Here is a 16,884-nt window from a genome sequence, read left to right as displayed (position 1 = left end):
ATTAAAGTATTGTATATATGCAGGCAACTATACTATGGCCAAAGTAAATAAACTTTTGAGAATTATTTGTATGGAAAAAAAAAATAGTTGAGAGAATAGTAGGATATACAATGAATTTAATCAATCTCTGCATTGCATACTGATGCTATATTTGATTTGTACTACAAGAATCTTTTCACCTTTTTGCAAAATACATTTATGGTCAATGCTAAATCAATAGATTCAGCATTTTAATTTGGTTGATATTAGGAAATTAATTGCTTTTGTGTCCCAAAGAATATGCCTTTGTGTTGCTTTCATTATTACTTTGTTGTCAAATCCAGCTGATATAATAATACAAAAAAAACATTAAAAGCAGAATGTTTAATCATATTAATTAAATGACATTTAAAACAAATAGCAATAATTAACAAACAGTGAATTACGGTATGTAAACGAACTCATCTTACCTCTCTTTAGGTTTCCAACAAGTGCTGAGACTCAGCACATGTTAGCTCTCTGGCCAGGAAGAACAGCAATGACAGCAAAGACACTACCGACAGCTACTCACTGCTAAGTCCTTGAAATCCTCTATACACAAATGAGCAAAGCGACCACTGTGTAACAAGCACATGGAATTTCTTTCTTTCTTGATAAACCTCTCTTAACCAGACAGGACACCAAAGCATGTAGGGAAATGGAAGTAAAACCAAAGGGTTTAAGAGGTTTATTAATTGGAATCCTTCCCCTTTAAGAATGATTGACAGTTGTTTTCTGGTCAAGTAATTGCTCCAAATGTGCCCTGCATTCAGACCACAGAGGGAGGCCATTGCTAATGAAGCCTTGACAAAACTTTCTTTCAAAAAATCTATTGTCTAAAAGATAATGGCATGTACTGAGAGTTTTCACTAATCCCTTCATTATGGACAAATGTACGAGAGAAAAGACACAGAGATGGGCTTTACAGAGAATGACTGCACACAATAAAGATGTATAGTGTTCATGAAAACAGCTACTTTCAAACAGGTCCTTGTCTATGAAGAGCTTCAGTTTAGACTGGGAAACATTTATTGTGTACCATGCTCTTGTTTACTCTGGTTTGTGTGAGAAAGAATAGCCTACCCAATAGTTTTATTGATTTCCTGGACAGATATAATCTGTAACTGGTCTAAGAATTGCTTTTTAGACTGCCACATTTTTAGGAAACTAGTATTGTTTCATCATCTCTACACTCAACATGCTGCAGCAACTAAAATAACAGAGGTCTTTAATGGCTAATTAAACTGAATCCAGGCAATTAGTTGGCCAGACTGTGTAATCCGTTCTTTAAATTGATATCTTCAGTAATTTAATCTGCACACAAAGTAGCTCCCATTAAAAGGGCAAGGTTTCTAGCAATACAGGCCCTTCCTCAGACTTCCGGTATTGATGAATAGAAAGTCTCCATCTTCCATACCCATAGACCCCACTACTAAATAAATAAAAAAAACCTGCACCATGTGCAACAAAAACTACACATATCATTTAACATCATAAATCATAAATACTATTGTATATGGACTGGCACTATAGATCACTAATCACTATAGACTATACAGCAGTCCAGGTTTATGCCCTGGCACAGGTACAGGTCAATGAAATGTGTATTTTTGCCACTAGGTTTCCTCTCCACCAGCTGGTACATCAAAAGCTCTGCCAAGTAGGTGTCACAGAGATCAACCCTAACCTTAATGAGCCTAAGGACTTAACTAGAGATTTCCTCTGACCTCACCTCATCCATCTAAAGATAAATGTAGTGGACCCTCCTTTTTCAAACACAAAGTGCATTAATGCATTAATTATGCATTTACATTTTTCACAAGTATCTCTTTTGATCAATATGAATATGTCACCCATTGGTGAATGAATACACTGTTGTGTTCAAATAATAATAATAACATTGAACACAGGAGTTGTCAATTAGTTCAGATATTGTATTGATCATTTGTAGTGCGCTGTACAAGCCTAGTAGACCAGTGATTCTCAAACAAGTCAAGGACCCCCAAATGCATTTGGCCGTGGACCCCTATTTGAAAATATTTTGTGCCGGGGACATCCATACAAGATTTGTGTTGTTGCAATGTTTAAAAAATATTCAACATTTTCAACAACAAAAAAAGAAATAGCCGATCAACGAGCTCACATATGTAGATAAGCTATTTTCAAATATTCTATTATATATGTATTTTGGGTTTAATGTGGTAAATGTTGATGCTATATTAATTTATTTAGCTTGGGCCCCCCTGGAAACCCCTCAAGGACCCCATTTCTACGGTATGCCATTCATGGATCTTAAACTGCAGCATTCTGAATAATCTGGAGCAATCTGTCCGCTGCTCAGCAGTGTTGCCATGTCTGTTTATTATAAGCGACTTTGGGCTTTTTTTTTTCTGTATAGTTGCTTGTAAATATTGGTAGTTGTGCATGGTTGCTTTTCTTGTTTCTAAAGTGCTTATTTGGGCTTTTCTCCTAATGTTGTTTAAACCAGTGATCCTCACACAGTGACATTGCCATGTCAAGGACCCCCAGATGAATGATTTGCCCAACTAAGGACCCTAATCCAAAATATTGTGGGCCAGTGCATGACCCCCATGACAGATTTGTGTTTTTAAGTTGTGCAAACCACTTCCTTAAGTGAGTATGTGTGTGGGTCCCTGGCATGGGTATATGTGTGAGCACGAAAACAGCATGGTTGTAACTCAACCGTTTCGGACGCGGGGCGTCTATAGTCAAAGAACATTCTGCACAGCCCATTCTATACATTCATTAAAACTATGAACTCTGACTGCAGGGGGATATATATTTATAATGATCATTATAACAATGTGCTATCGGGGAAACCCCGATGTCATGCCATTACGCACTGCAGTGACTGCAGGTGAAGCGTATTCTTACATGAATCGAATTAAATAAAATAAAATAAACTACAGCTGTTTTTCCATAAATAAGAGTGTGTGTGTGTGTGTGTGTGTGTGTGTGTGTGTGTGTGTGTGTGTGTGTGTGTGTGTGTGTGTGTGTGTGTGTGTGTGTGTGTGTGTGCACATCTTTGTCCTTGTTTTGGTGGTATGCTTGATTAGATCTACAACTTCTCTTGGTAACTGCTAACAAGTTTAAAGACAACCAACAACAATGAGCTCTATTGCCAATGCCACTAAATGGCTTGAACTCTTCAGGCTGAGTGACTTACTTGGATTGAAAACCTTTTCTTGGTGTATTTCCTAAGAAAGCAATGAAGCACAGACAGCAAAGTCCATTACACTTGGCCACGGGTGATAAGCTTTGTGGGCAGAATAAACGACTTAAGGGGGACAGCTTTAGGAGGACTTTACCATAAAGTATGGACCGTACAGACATATGGTGACCTTATTGGAAGTCAACAGCTGTGTGCGCAGACACCTTTTTCTCTTTGTAGATAATGCTGAATTATTAATAATGATATAGTCTTCATTTTGTAATCCTTAAACAAACAAGAAAAAAGTGTCTGCTACACCCAACCAGACCGGCATTATAAAGTTCTTGTAAAACGCCTATAATGGTCCTAAGCTTTGTGGCAGAATAAACGACTTAAGGGGGACAGCTTTAGGAGGACTTTACCATAAAAGTATGGACCGTACAGACATATGGTGACCTTATTGAAAGTCAACATGCAGAAAGCTGTGTGCAGCCACCTTTTTCTCTTTGTAGATAATGCTGAATTATTAATAATGATATAGTCTTCTTTTTTCTTTTAACTTTTAACTTTTCCATGAAAACAAAAACAGAAGAAAGAAAGAAAAACAAAAAACATAACAAAAACGCACAGACACAAAAGTAAACAGAAAAACAGCTTGACATAACTACAATAGTACAGCATATAGTCTTCATTTTGTAATCCTTAAACAAACAAGAAAAAAAGAGTCAAAGAAGAGTAAAAAAGCTTATACACCCAACCAGACCAGCATTATAAAGTTCTTGTAAAACACCTATAATGGTCCTAAGATTGTCAGGATGTATATGTGAGCCGGTGGAAATCTATAGATGTGTTTTGGTTTATGTGATTTTCATGATTTGCTGTGTTTTATAATTTTGCATGTTGTAGAGTTGGATTATTGTCAAGTGATTTTACTTTATTGTTTTGCTTATTTGTGTTTGAGTGTTGCATGATTTTGTAAACTTAATTTTTTCCACTGACTGACACACCCTAGAGTAGACTGAACTAATGACCTGCACCTGGGTTGGGTGTGGCCCACCAATCAGTAGCCCTATATAGCAGAGACAGTGTGTTTGGAGGACAGTTGTTGCAGAAGCGGAGAAGAGAGAGAAGAAGTGGAGAGACGGACAAGGTGCAGCCACCGCGGCTGGGAGCCAGGACGCAGCCGGGGGCCAGTGGTAGCCATGTCGTCGACCAGAGAAGGGCTGTAAGTGCCACGACCACGACCCCCATGGGGGGCCAGTGGTAGCCATGTCCTCGACACTATAAGTGCCACGACCACGACCCCCAGTGTGCGGCTGCGCCCTTGCCGTGGAGGGTCTGCCCAGAGACGAGATATGGAAGGCATGCAGCAGATGGGCCGCAGCACTACCATGCCAGAATCAGAAGGGCTCAGGTTAACACCTGGGCTTTTCTGTAAGTACCCGATTTGTAGTGTTGCCGACGTGTAGACTGTACTTCCATCAATTAAGTAGGACATTGTGAAACGGATGAACTGTGCCCAGTGCTCTTGTGTTTCAGTGACCAAAAGAAACGGATGATTTCAACCTTTGACTGTCCCTTGCTCCTTGCTTTTGTTGCACATTGTGGGAACTGGTATTTTAAAGTTGTTTAGTTTAGTTGTTTAGGATTTGATAGGGATTTTAGGCTTAGGGCGTTTTTAAGTAGCATTGTATTTTTCTATGGCCATTTTAGAGTGCCCCCTGTATTAGCGCAATAAAGTTCCTTATCCTATTTATAACCCCCCCCCCCCCCCCCCCAATATACTGTTTCAGTATTCAGTTTCAATTCTATTTTATGCTCTTTTACCTGCTTTTAAACTCGAACCTGTGTTGACCTTGGATGACGAGTGTCAGAGTTCCGTTGTTTTAATCAAAGGGTGGCGTAGTTGGCTACAATGTGTATTGGGTTCACAGTGAATATGCACCCGCACTTTAAAACAGTGCACTTTATTTAATAGTTTCTTGCCACACGTCACATATACTCGGACGATGCTAGTCGGTAACGATGTATATTGGCAGGATAACCGCCTATTCAACCAAATTGACACTTGGCACCGCACTCCCTTGTGTCCTTGGCAATCAGTTCGGGGCCAATAATTACTAACTAGAAAGATTGTGGTTACCTCTAGGAATATTGTCCAATATGAGGGCAATTCACCATTTGTCAGCCTTCTGATTGGTCACTATCTGACAGGCTTTTTCTGCCTTGTTTTGCCCTGCATGGTTCCGCTAAAACTAAAAACAAACATGATATGCCCAGTCACCATGCTGAACCTGTGATATTCCTTTTTACTGACTACCAAGTTTAAAATAATAATTGAATGCACAGAATATGAAGCAACTGAAAAACAGCTATTGCCCAACCACGAAACGGCAACCAATGGGTGCGAAGGGGGCACAACCACGGGCAGGACTTGCTAAAGTGTCAATTATGGGCGTGTAACCGTCATCCAATCAGAGGAGAGAAGAAAAAGATAAAAGACCAATAACGATAGTCGGTTTGCCTATATTGGTATTCTTTTTTACGTTTGAAAACAAAATGACTGCGGTTTCTACTAGCCTATTGAACATATTCAGACTGCGGCCATCTTGCCAGCAAGGTGCTAACTAGATGCAACTTCCCATTGGCAGCCCATTCATCCACACAGAAAAGTCTAATTGTATTAAACAACGTCAAACTCACCAACATCGCAGCTGTACGGAAAGCTTGAATTATCCTCTTTCAGGAACTGTAGACATGTTATGAGCTACCTCCTATCAAGAAATTCTGTGCAGGTTATTTTTTCCTAAGTGTCAGGAGTTTGGGAGTATCACTCAACAGACCTGCGTACCACCTGAATTTGCACATAATGCAGGAGGCAGCAGGAGGTTGCTTTACTAAAAATATAGTTGCATAAAGAAAAACGACCCTTGAAATCACATTTCCATTAATTTGTGTGGTCTCGACCCTGCTAATTAATGCATGGTTGGCTGCGGGAGTACAGCGTTGACAGACAACCCCTTCAGCCAATCAGCGTAACAAAAAAGTGACGTCATCTCCAGTCTCCAACCAGTAGACAGTTAGACACTGTGAAGAGAGGCGCTTTAAAAAAATAAAAATAATTTTTATCCCACGATTTTGTAACCCATTTTTCACCCCTGTGTCAATTATCTAATGTGATCCTGGGCTCTACACACCCTCCGCCAACTGTCCTGGGGAGAGCAACGGACTTGAACTCATGCTTCCATCAGGTGCCCCGGCTGGCCAGGGGGAGGCAGTTTGGAGAGGCGCTTTTATGTCTTGACCCCATCTTATCGCAATAATAATATCGCAATAACCATCATGCTGTGGCCCTTGAATTTGAAGAATTATGGAAAAAAATTATGAAATTATGAAAATTGATTGCCATTATTGGGACATGGATGGCAGGAGCTTCACATTAAGGGATTTAAGTGCGGCAGAAACCATATACTGTTCTACAGAGATGTGAAAGTGACAAGGTCAGATGAAGCATTCTATATTCTTAAGTGGATGTGTGGTGTACACACCAAAAAATATATATCTACCATATAGGCATTTTAGCTGCCGTTCCCAATATGGTTGGTATAAAATGTAAAGCATTCCAATACTGATGGGAGTGTTCTCTTCCAGTGGTGGCCCAACACCTTACCGACTGTAAATAGTTTATCCGTGTTCTGGCAGCCTGGGAAATAGATAGGCCTTTATTGAGCCCCGTAGAGACATTCAGTTGAAAATCACACAAAGCATAAAAAAGGAGAGCTTGCAGGTAAGAATGGAGAGTGGATGAAAGATACCTTAATTGTGTCTTACTCCCTAATAGATCCTGATATCTCTCAAGCGTTTAACAAAGTAGCATGACAACTTAAGTGAAGGGAGTTAATAATCATTTTATCACGTTAATATATTAAGGCTACCCCTCTTTGCTGGTTTCCCTATTATCCTAATTGAGCACAAATTGATTAAGAGGTGCAGTGTAGCTATCAAGCAGCTTAGTTTTATCAGATGACAATTTAAGCCCCCATGATCCTATTAAAAGGAAAGCAGCTAACGTTTCAAGGAGCTGTGTCAGCTTACAGGGAGGGAAGGGGGAGGGGTCTGCGTTGAAGGAAAGGGAGGGTGAAAAGGCTGAGAGATGTGTCGAACCTGAGCTGAAATAGCCTTCTCTATTACAGTTTGTACTTATTGATATCTGCTCAAATCCTCTTCCTGTCTTTGAATGTTCTTTGTGACCCACTTCCTGAGATAATCTACCTAAGGTGTCTCTGACGGTATCACCGTGTTTATTTATTTCCTTGACGTATTCTAGTTAACTGGAGATAAGGTTGGTGACCTGTTGGTGGTGATGGAAATGCAGAAGCTGGTCCCCATCTTTGAAGACCCTATTACTGTCTATAACAAGTCCCTAATTTGTTTGATTACCTTTTAATCTCACGTTTTCAGGCTGAGCTTTTAATCTTTTCATTCGTCACAACATTCATCAAATAGTTAACTCTTATCCACTTTGCCTAGATTTGATCCATGCTTGTACAAAATGGTCTCGCCTGACCTACAGTTCATGGTTCCTTCATTAACAGTCTAATTCAATTACTTAATGTGGCAATAGCTGTCAGACCAGTTAATTGCTAACCTTTTACCTTGTAAACAAAGCTGATTCTCCACACAAAAAGAATGGTTTGTAATAAAATCTTTTTACTATTTGTAACAGACTGAAACACATTACCATATTCACACATACAAATTCATTGACTTTTCACAATTCTTATTTCTTTCTGGATGAATGCATTGTATCAAATGACCAATGGCCCTTGCTATATTAACTCATAATGGTAAACCTATAACACAAGCATGATGGAAATCTTTAGCAGTTACAACTGATGAATAATCATTGCCTAAGGTTTCAGTCATACAGCAAATGTCAATTCCTCCTACACACCCTTCCCAGAGGGGTCTGGACCTCAAGAGGAACTGACAATTATTAAACTGGGGGGGAATGTAATTATGTGCAGATGTAGACAGGTGCACCACAAATAGCAGATCCATAAGCTCGCTACAAGCATTGTGAGCTCATGGGCTATTTTCACCATATGTGACAAAGTATAAATCAAACTTTAGGTGTTCACATAATGGAACACTTCTCCTCAGCAGACGTCTTCACCCCCGTCATCGTGGTTTGAGCCTTGTTTTTCATTTCCTCCACATCCATGTTGGTTATCTTGGATTTAATTGCATCCACATCCATGTTTTGTATGTTGACAAAAAGGGACTCATTTTTCACTTCTTCTTGAATATCATCATCCACCATCTTTAAAAGATCCTCTGGGACATCAAGGTCATCCCCAGCCATATTAACCGTTGCTTCATCGGCAGCATTCTGTGTGAGAAGAGAAAATTGCAGCATAAATGACAAACAGTTGTGCATTCATATCGAATGAGTGATAAGTGCTTGTGAATTGATAATTCAACAATGAAGAAAACCTTTTTTTATTGATGATTTGGTGCAGATAGTAAGTAAAAATCACACCCGTGTGAAGTGTGGGGCGCTCTTAAGATTCATTATATATCATCATACATCATCTCATGAACAACTGAATTTATGTGATTTGTTAGCCGATATACATTAAAAAGCCAATGGTGGTGCATAAACATTCAAACATCTAGACAAACAACGGTACAATGAACAACGATACAAAAACTACATCACAATTTGTTGTTCATGATAACTTAAAAAGGGGGTGGGGGACCAGGGATGCGAACACATGGAGGATGCCATGACAAGAGACGTTGTGAAGGTCACTAGATAATAATAATAATAGCTCAAATTTATATAGCGATTTTCTAAATACCCAAAGCGCTTAAATGATGAGTGAATCGTTTCTGTTTGTAACCCTGTGTGGAATATTATTGTTGATAGCAGTGATGTCTTGAATGAGCTGTTCCTTACCTCTGGTAGTCTGTATTTGTCTCTGAGTATCACCCTTAGATTGGCTCTTTCAGCCTTCTTTTGGCCAAACTCTTTGTCACGTTCCATCCTACAGGAGACACAAACTGTACATCAACAGCAGCATAACAAAGTTGTAATTTGACAGTCCACGGAACCATCACGGTCAATAAACTCTCAGAGTTAATTAAAGGACCATTTCACCCATTTTCAACTAATTTTAATATGGTAGAATTTGTCTACTTGTTGGTCTTTGTCTCAGAGGAGTGCTGTGGAGAGTTCAGAAACCCACCTACCGGCCTGGGCTGGCCTAGCGGTCCTGGCACATAGACTGGTAACAGTGTGTTGCGGGTTCGAGTCCCAATCCCTACGACCTTTTCCTGCGTGTCTTCCCCCTATCTCTCTCCCTGTTTCCTATACTGTGATCTATCAATAAAGGCAAAAAGCCCAAAAGATATCGTAAAAAAAGAAAAAAAAGAAATAACTAGTGACATCATCAATGGGGAATCCAAGCAAATAGAAACTACAGGCTTTTTATTCCTGGAAAGTTAGCAATAGCATGCTATAGAGCGTCGCAGTCGCAGATAATTTCCCATTCATTTTTCCCATAGACGATTCAGAAAGTATTTCTTTAAAGACCTTTTAAGCCTTGGACAAAGCCAGCTCGGATCGTGACAACTCATGACAATAAACACATTATTTGGGCCGAACAAAAGTGTTGAAAAAATAAAATACTAAATTTGAAATCTTCTTTGACATATCGACTACAGTATGTCACTGGTAGGCGGGTTATTGAATTGTCTACACATCCCTACCTCTGATACACAGACCAAGTGGACAGAAATGGTACCTTATAATGAGCATCAATTAGTACCAATAGTATGAAGATAGGTTAAATATTTGTGAAGTCATGGTCCTTTAACACAATCTGAATATGAATATGTGAATATGTTTCTGTATGAACTGTTTGAACCTGTTGCTTGAAAGCAGTAACAGGTTTGCATTGTGTTCATATATCCCTACTTAGGGATCACTGCTTCTTGGAAGTAAACCCTGATAACACGGTCCTGGCAGAAGGAGAACATTAAAGGGCTAAAGGTCAGACAAGGAGGCAGGTGGCCATGTGTAAAGGCTTTCATTGACGGTTGGTATTGTCACAGTATCGTAATGTTATTAACAAGGTAAAACATTCGACACATTGCCATTGGGGGAACAAAGTCACACCTCTCCTTTCAACTAAACAATCTCAGCTTTGGTACAACTGGCTGTATAAAGCTGTCAAAATAATGTTATATTTAAATATTATCATATTTCTGTTACTTTTGACCCGGCATTATAGAAATGTATTCACTCTCATGGTATGTGAAGCAAACACTTTTAGCACAGTAAAATGCACTGAACAAGTTCTTTCCTTTTATGTATTGAGCAAGTGAAAATGCTGTATATGACAGGTTTGGTAGCAGGGGCCGGAAAACAGCAGGATTCTAAGAGATTTCCAGAAGCATACAGTGGTGCTGTTTGCCATGATGTGGTATAAACTGGAAGTGAAATGGCATAAAAACTAAAATAATTGCTATTTTTGCTACAGAGAAAACTGCCGTAGTGGAGAGCAGATGTACTTTCTGGACAGAGGCTCCCCTCTGTCGCACATGTGGAGGGGTTGGCTGATTTATCCTGTGTGCAGCCGACAACAGGTGTGTGTGCAGTCACACACACCAAATCAGCTCTGACTCAGGCTCAGCAGATGTGACTGCTTAAATCAGCCATCTCCCAACCACAGTTGTATTCATGTTATGCTACAGACGTTGTGTACAATAAAAATCAATAGGTCAACAATATCACTATATCAGTACCAGTGCCACCACTGAAACTGGCGTGAAACAACATTATCAGGACTTGTTATTGGCAGAATTTGCTTTGTTTATATTCATCCATCCATAAATGCACCAAGTCTCTGTACGTGTGTGCGTGTGTGTGTGTGCGTGTGTGTGTCTGTGTGTGTGTGTGTGTGTGTGTGTGTGTGTGTGTGTGTGTGTGTGTGTGTGTGTGTGTGTGTGTGTGTGTGTGTGTGTGTGTGTGTGTGTGTGTGTGTGTGTGTGTGCGCGCGTGTGTGTGTGTGTGTGTGTGTGTGTGTGTGTGGCATGCATGTACGTCTGTAATCCGCGTAACTCGAGAACCGTTCGCCCCACCAACTTCAAATTCGACACACGTGTTCCACACCCCCACAGGGAGTGCAGTGGCCAGTCGAATCGGTGGAATACACCGTTGTCCAGAACCAGCACAAAAGCCTCTACCCAGGCAAGCTCTGGACAGTACAGAATTAATTCCCCCATGCCAAAGCGCCAGCGCTCGCCCAGTAGTCTTCTGCCACCAAACTGAAAAGTGTACTTGGCAATCAATTCGGCCCACTGGCAGAGCCTGATTGGTTGAGCCTCAATTGGCTGAGGCAGAGGCTGGAAATTGCACAGGTGAAAGGAGTTGGCCTCATTAGGCCCACTGGCAGAGCCTGGCCCAGGTGAAAGGAGTTGGCCTCATTAGGCCCACTGGCAGAGCCTGACCAGAGCCTTGTGTGGTGGTTCTGGAGAACCGTGGGTCTGACCGACTCGATACCTGGCACTGCACTCCGCGTGTGTCGAATGTGAAGTCAGTGGGTCAAACGGTTCTCGAGTTAAGTGCATTACAACCGTATACACACGCACGCACGCACGCACGCACACTTTTGGCATTTGGCAAAAATAGCACATCTGCAAGCTTTTGTGACAAGTTGTGAGCTTGTAGACGTAGTGTAGAGGGGAAAACGGAGCAGCCTTAGTGGTCAATTCTACCTTTCCTATAGTTATGACCATATTTTTACATTTACAGTAACATAATATCAACCCTCTACTATACTCATCCACTCCACTTGTTTTGACCCCAGGCCAGTTTTGTGACAAATATGTGTTCGTTTTTAAATGTTCCAGCCAGTTGCAGTAAAGCCTTAGCCATTTCATCTGTTTTGTCAGAAGATTTGCCTGTTGAAATTATTCGTTTTATAGTGCACTGTCTGAGAGAACAGTACAGTGGCACTAAGTAAGAGAGCACTGAATAGTTTTAGGATGCACAGACAATAATCTGCTCAGGCTATTTTCAGAGCCACAGACAATAAACCTCTCCCTAAAGCTAGCAGCTAAGCCATACTACCTTCCTCTGACGTTTCAGAAACACGTCAGAGGAAGCCAAACATTAGTACTGTATATAGTATTGCTAACCTACTGACTTACTTTACTTATTGCTTAGCTACAGAGGTTGGCTACACATACTGTTTTGATAAGAATGTCTATTTATTCCCACAAATGTGACACTGACCTGATATTGAATAATTGAATAGGCCAATACATTGGAATACCTTGGCATATACTGAATGGTCGGTCTTTGCACAATACTGTACAATTAAAGTGAATTCTCCCCACCTAATGTTTCATCGTCCCTCATGTAGTTCAGGCAATATAGGCAATAGTTCAGGCTTGTACTGTAATATAGTACAAGCAATATATATATAATAAAACAGCAACAATCAATATTATGGGACCCAGCTTAGCTAAACTAAAAAAGTCAAGTTAAGACAAGGCGTCTGTAATCCGCGTAACTCGAGAACCGTTCGCCCCACCAACTTCAAATTCGACACACGTGTAATAAAGAGAATGCGTTGTTAAAAAGGTAGGTCTTTAGTCCATTCTTAAAAGGTGCAAAGGGGGGAGTTCCACAGACATGGGGCTGTGTAGCAGAAGGCCCGGTCGCCCATGGTACATATGAATGGAGCTGATTAATGTTTCAATATAGTACTAGCACTTGTTCTGTCCTGTATTCTTGGCCTATGTGATGATGGTCAAGGCTTGCTGTGCTGTGGGATGGCTACTTGCCTTAGAGGCTTATTTCACCCACTAATCTCTTATTGTTGTAGGTCCGTCATATCACTTCTCTATATAAGTTACAGTACACTTTTATGAAATGAGCATTATGGTCGAGTCTGTAAGTGACTTAACACCATGGTGTTTATATGCCACAGTATTTCATTGTTTTTTTTTTTTTTTATAACTTTATTTATAAGATTTTCAATTTTTGTAGACAAACAACCCCACATATACCCCACCCTCCCCGGTTCCATCATGTATTTCATTGTTTATTGTAGGTTCAGTATTTCCATTCCAGGCTTTAGGTCTGTGAGTCACCCAATGATTTTAAGTACAGTATTTTATTCCAACAGTTGGACCTCCAGTCAAGTTTTGACTCGATTTACATGATCCGTCACAACAATTTCATATTCCTGGGCTGGGACTGTTCCCAGTCTTAACGTCTAAGGAAATATGAGATTTACTCACTTCTCCTCCATCTGTTGTTCTTGGAGCGCTGCATACTCTTCCCTGGACATGCCTTGAGCCGCAGCGGGCGTTTGTTCACCACCAGGACTCGCCTCTCCTCCTGCAGGTGACATTCCCTTCAACTTATCGCCAATCATGTGCTTCACAAGGAATGCCATGGTTATAGTTCTCTTGGATGTGAATCAGTCCAAGGGGTTGGCAGTGCAAGGCCACTAGAAAGGAACCCACAAAGGAAAACCTTGATCAAGTTTAAATGCAGCCAAAGTAATATCAGCACATGAATAAGAGCTGCCGTCTTTGGTGACTTTCTAAATCGAAACCTCTGGCTACTGCGTGATAATGGGATATGAGTATCAATGTGTTATGACTGGGCTCAAGAGCTTAGCTCATAATGGCCAGCCTACTAACAATGCTCTTCGCCTTGGCACACAAGGTCCCGCTGGACAGACGGTAGACCCCAGACTTGTAAGCTACCGTTTATTGAATACCCAAAGTTAACAAATTATTGCTTCTGGCATCTAGCTATATTATGCGGGATTCAATGATGAAAATCCCCAGGTTTGGGATTAATCTAAATTGTAATATAATACTCTTTCTGTTTGTATATACTACACTACAGTGTGTAATCAGTATGTAAACAACGACTACATCCAAGGATTAGTGAAATTCTGGCATGCCAAGACTACCACCTTGGTCACCAAGGTGGTAGCAAACTGTGCACACTGTACAGTTTGTACAGTATGCAAGTGTAAATGAAAATGAAGTTGTGGGTGTTGGGTGAAATCAACCCTCAGCTATATTTCTGAGAAATATGGGAGGGGATGGTGGAGGGAAGCCTCGCCCCTGTGGGGCTTCCTTTCCCCCAAACCCTCCCCTACTGGGCGGAGTTTAGCCTTTTGTTTTACATGACTTGGGCCGTCTAATGAAGTAGACTCTAGAAAAGCATTCCAGCAGCCAGCTTGTAGCATGCCTCGTTAGGCAATAGACTTTCAATCCATACCTCCAACTTTTTTTTGCTGATAAAGTGAAGTTTGCTTTGGTCCGACATGTTTTGCGAAGTGCTTGCAGTTATGTTTAGGTTTGACTACTGGGTGCATGACTACTTGGTTGGGCTTGCTGGATGTATGTTCCAACCCCTAGTATGTCTGTCAGAAGACGTTGAGGGGTGATTTCACCCATGTGCGAAGTTGTGTTACATCCTTACAGTCTATGGTTACATCCCCGTTTAGGGGGGAAAGGGATGCAACATGAAGTGAATTTTTTATTTTATAACTCAAGATATTTACATAAACTTAAAGGACAACTTTAGTTTTTTTCAACCAAGGTTCATGTTTTAGGTTGTCATTTGCCGCTTTCTTTTGTTTTAGCCATTTTAGCCGGGTTACAGGGGGGGGGGGGCATTCGAACACACAACTTTATAGCGATTTATATTTTAATTATTTACTATATATTTACTAGACTCCAGGGGGTGGAAAACTGAAATGTTGAGCCATACAACACAGTATGGCATCCCCCTAGTAGTACCCCCTTCACATTCAGTAGATCCTGTGATCTTTTGTGGTCAGATGTCATTTCCTGGTGTCTAGTAGGACTATAGTAAATAAATAAAAAATCATAAAATGGTGTAAAAAATACATATTTAGCCCCATGTTCGAATGCCCCTGCCCACTGTCAAAAATAGCTAAAATCGCTAAAACGAAAGAAAGCAGCAAATAAAAATAATTAACACTCATCTTTTAGTTTCTCTAATAACAACCTAAAACGTGAACCTTGGTTGAAAAAAAACTAACGTTGTCCTTTAAATTGACTAACAAAATATATGACACACAATCACACAATCTAACCATGGAGTTTAACCACTTAACCTAACAAACACAAAATAAGGTACAACCAAAACCTCATTATTCTCTACTCTATAGAGTAGAATAGGATTTAAACTGTCTGGACAGAGGCTCTCTCTGAGTGGCTGACGACTCACTCGGTTTGTATATAGTAGTCACACCCGGGGCCCAGCTCAGTGTCATATTATCTACAGCCATCATTCATTGAGAATCTGTTCTGTAAAAGAGAGAACGTTTTATCCATCTAATATGGATGGGTGTTTTCGATTAATCTATCATGACTAAAATGGAGTTTCAGGTTAAAATGGGTTTGTATATCCAGTATTTGTATATAAATATTGGATCAAGCAAGTTAAAAAATGGAGGCCGAGTAGACAATAAAATTATGAAAGTGAAACATCCTATCAATTTTTTCCACAATAGGCTACAGTAAAGCTGTCAACATGCCAACATAATTTTATGATATAGTGTAGGGCAGATGTAGCCGGTCAGATCTGAGCCTGAAGGGCCACCATAGGGATGGCTGCACTATCCACTTCCTGGTTTTCAACAAGGTTTTCAATCAGTGTTACTATTTAAAGGCCTTGTAGTCTACCAAACAATAGGCTGCTTGGTGGTTACATGGCTGTGGGTCCTGAGACTTATGCTTGTTTAATGCTGTTGCCAGGGTGAGTAAGGGGTTTCATGCCTATTGGTTTAATGATGTTTATACTGTCTGATAATTGTAAATAAATATCTCTGCTGTTATAATTCAGGTTGATCATGTGCCAAACAACTGAAGGTACGCAAACAGACACATTGTTTTTTTTTAAGCCTACTTTGTGTTTGTTGGTGTAAATTAAAGTGTTTATTTGTTTTTGATCTCATCCTGTAGATTGCCACTGCTGCTTTGTTTAACTTGAGTTCATACATTGATTTTAGTATTTTGAGCCATTTCATATCGTTTTGTCTTCTGTTTTTTTTGTGTTTGTTGGTGTACGTGTACTTTCAACATGCCCTCTCGCCACAGCAAAGGTTCAACCTGAACCTGGGCATTATGTCTATGTTTATAAGCATGGTTTTAGTACAATAAACAATAATGCACATTCATTGACATTTGTCCATCCATCTTCAACTGCTTATCAGTAGTCTGATCGCGGGGGCAACGGCTCCACCAGAGTGTTCCAGACTTCCCTCTCCAGAGCAACATTTGTGACTTCCTCCTGGGGGATCATGAGACGTTCCAAGGCCAGTGAGTCGATGCGTTCATTTCCTCCAACTGTGCCTTGGTCTGCCCCGGGGGTCTCCTCCTCCCCGTGGGACGTGCCTCGAGGACCTCCCTAGGGAGACGGCCGAGAGGCATCCTAACCAGATGCACGAACCACCTAAGCTGGCTCCTTTCCAGGCGAAGGAGCAGTGGTTCTACTCTACTTTACTTGAGCCTTTCTCATTTCCAGTACTTTTATTTCTACTCCACTACATCTCAGAAGCAAATATTGTAGCCTATTTTTACTCCACTAGTCTACATTTATTTGAAAACTTTACTAGTTACTTTGT

At 40.5% G+C, this 16,884-nt stretch overlaps 1 protein-coding gene across 1 annotated transcript; it reads right to left on the bottom strand.

The window, feature by feature from the left end:
- Positions 1-8,327: 8,327 nt before the first annotated feature.
- LOC308325431 (complexin-4-like) lies at positions 8,328-13,665 on the bottom strand (the record flags this gene model as incomplete). Its single annotated transcript, XM_080777923.1, has 3 exons — positions 8,328-8,582; positions 9,153-9,240; positions 13,508-13,665. The coding sequence occupies 3 exons, from the start codon at positions 13,663-13,665 to the stop codon at positions 8,328-8,330; spliced, it is 501 nt and encodes a 166-aa protein (XP_080634049.1).
- Positions 13,666-16,884: the final 3,219 nt, after the last annotated feature.

The sequence above is a fragment of the Protomyctophum bolini genome (assembly GCF_963924005.1).
Source record: "Protomyctophum bolini genome assembly, chromosome: 12".
Classification (NCBI taxonomy): domain Eukaryota; kingdom Metazoa; phylum Chordata; class Actinopteri; order Myctophiformes; family Myctophidae; genus Protomyctophum; species Protomyctophum bolini.
Note: the sequence above shows the minus strand (reverse complement) of the source record. Positions and strands in the feature narration are given on the sequence as shown.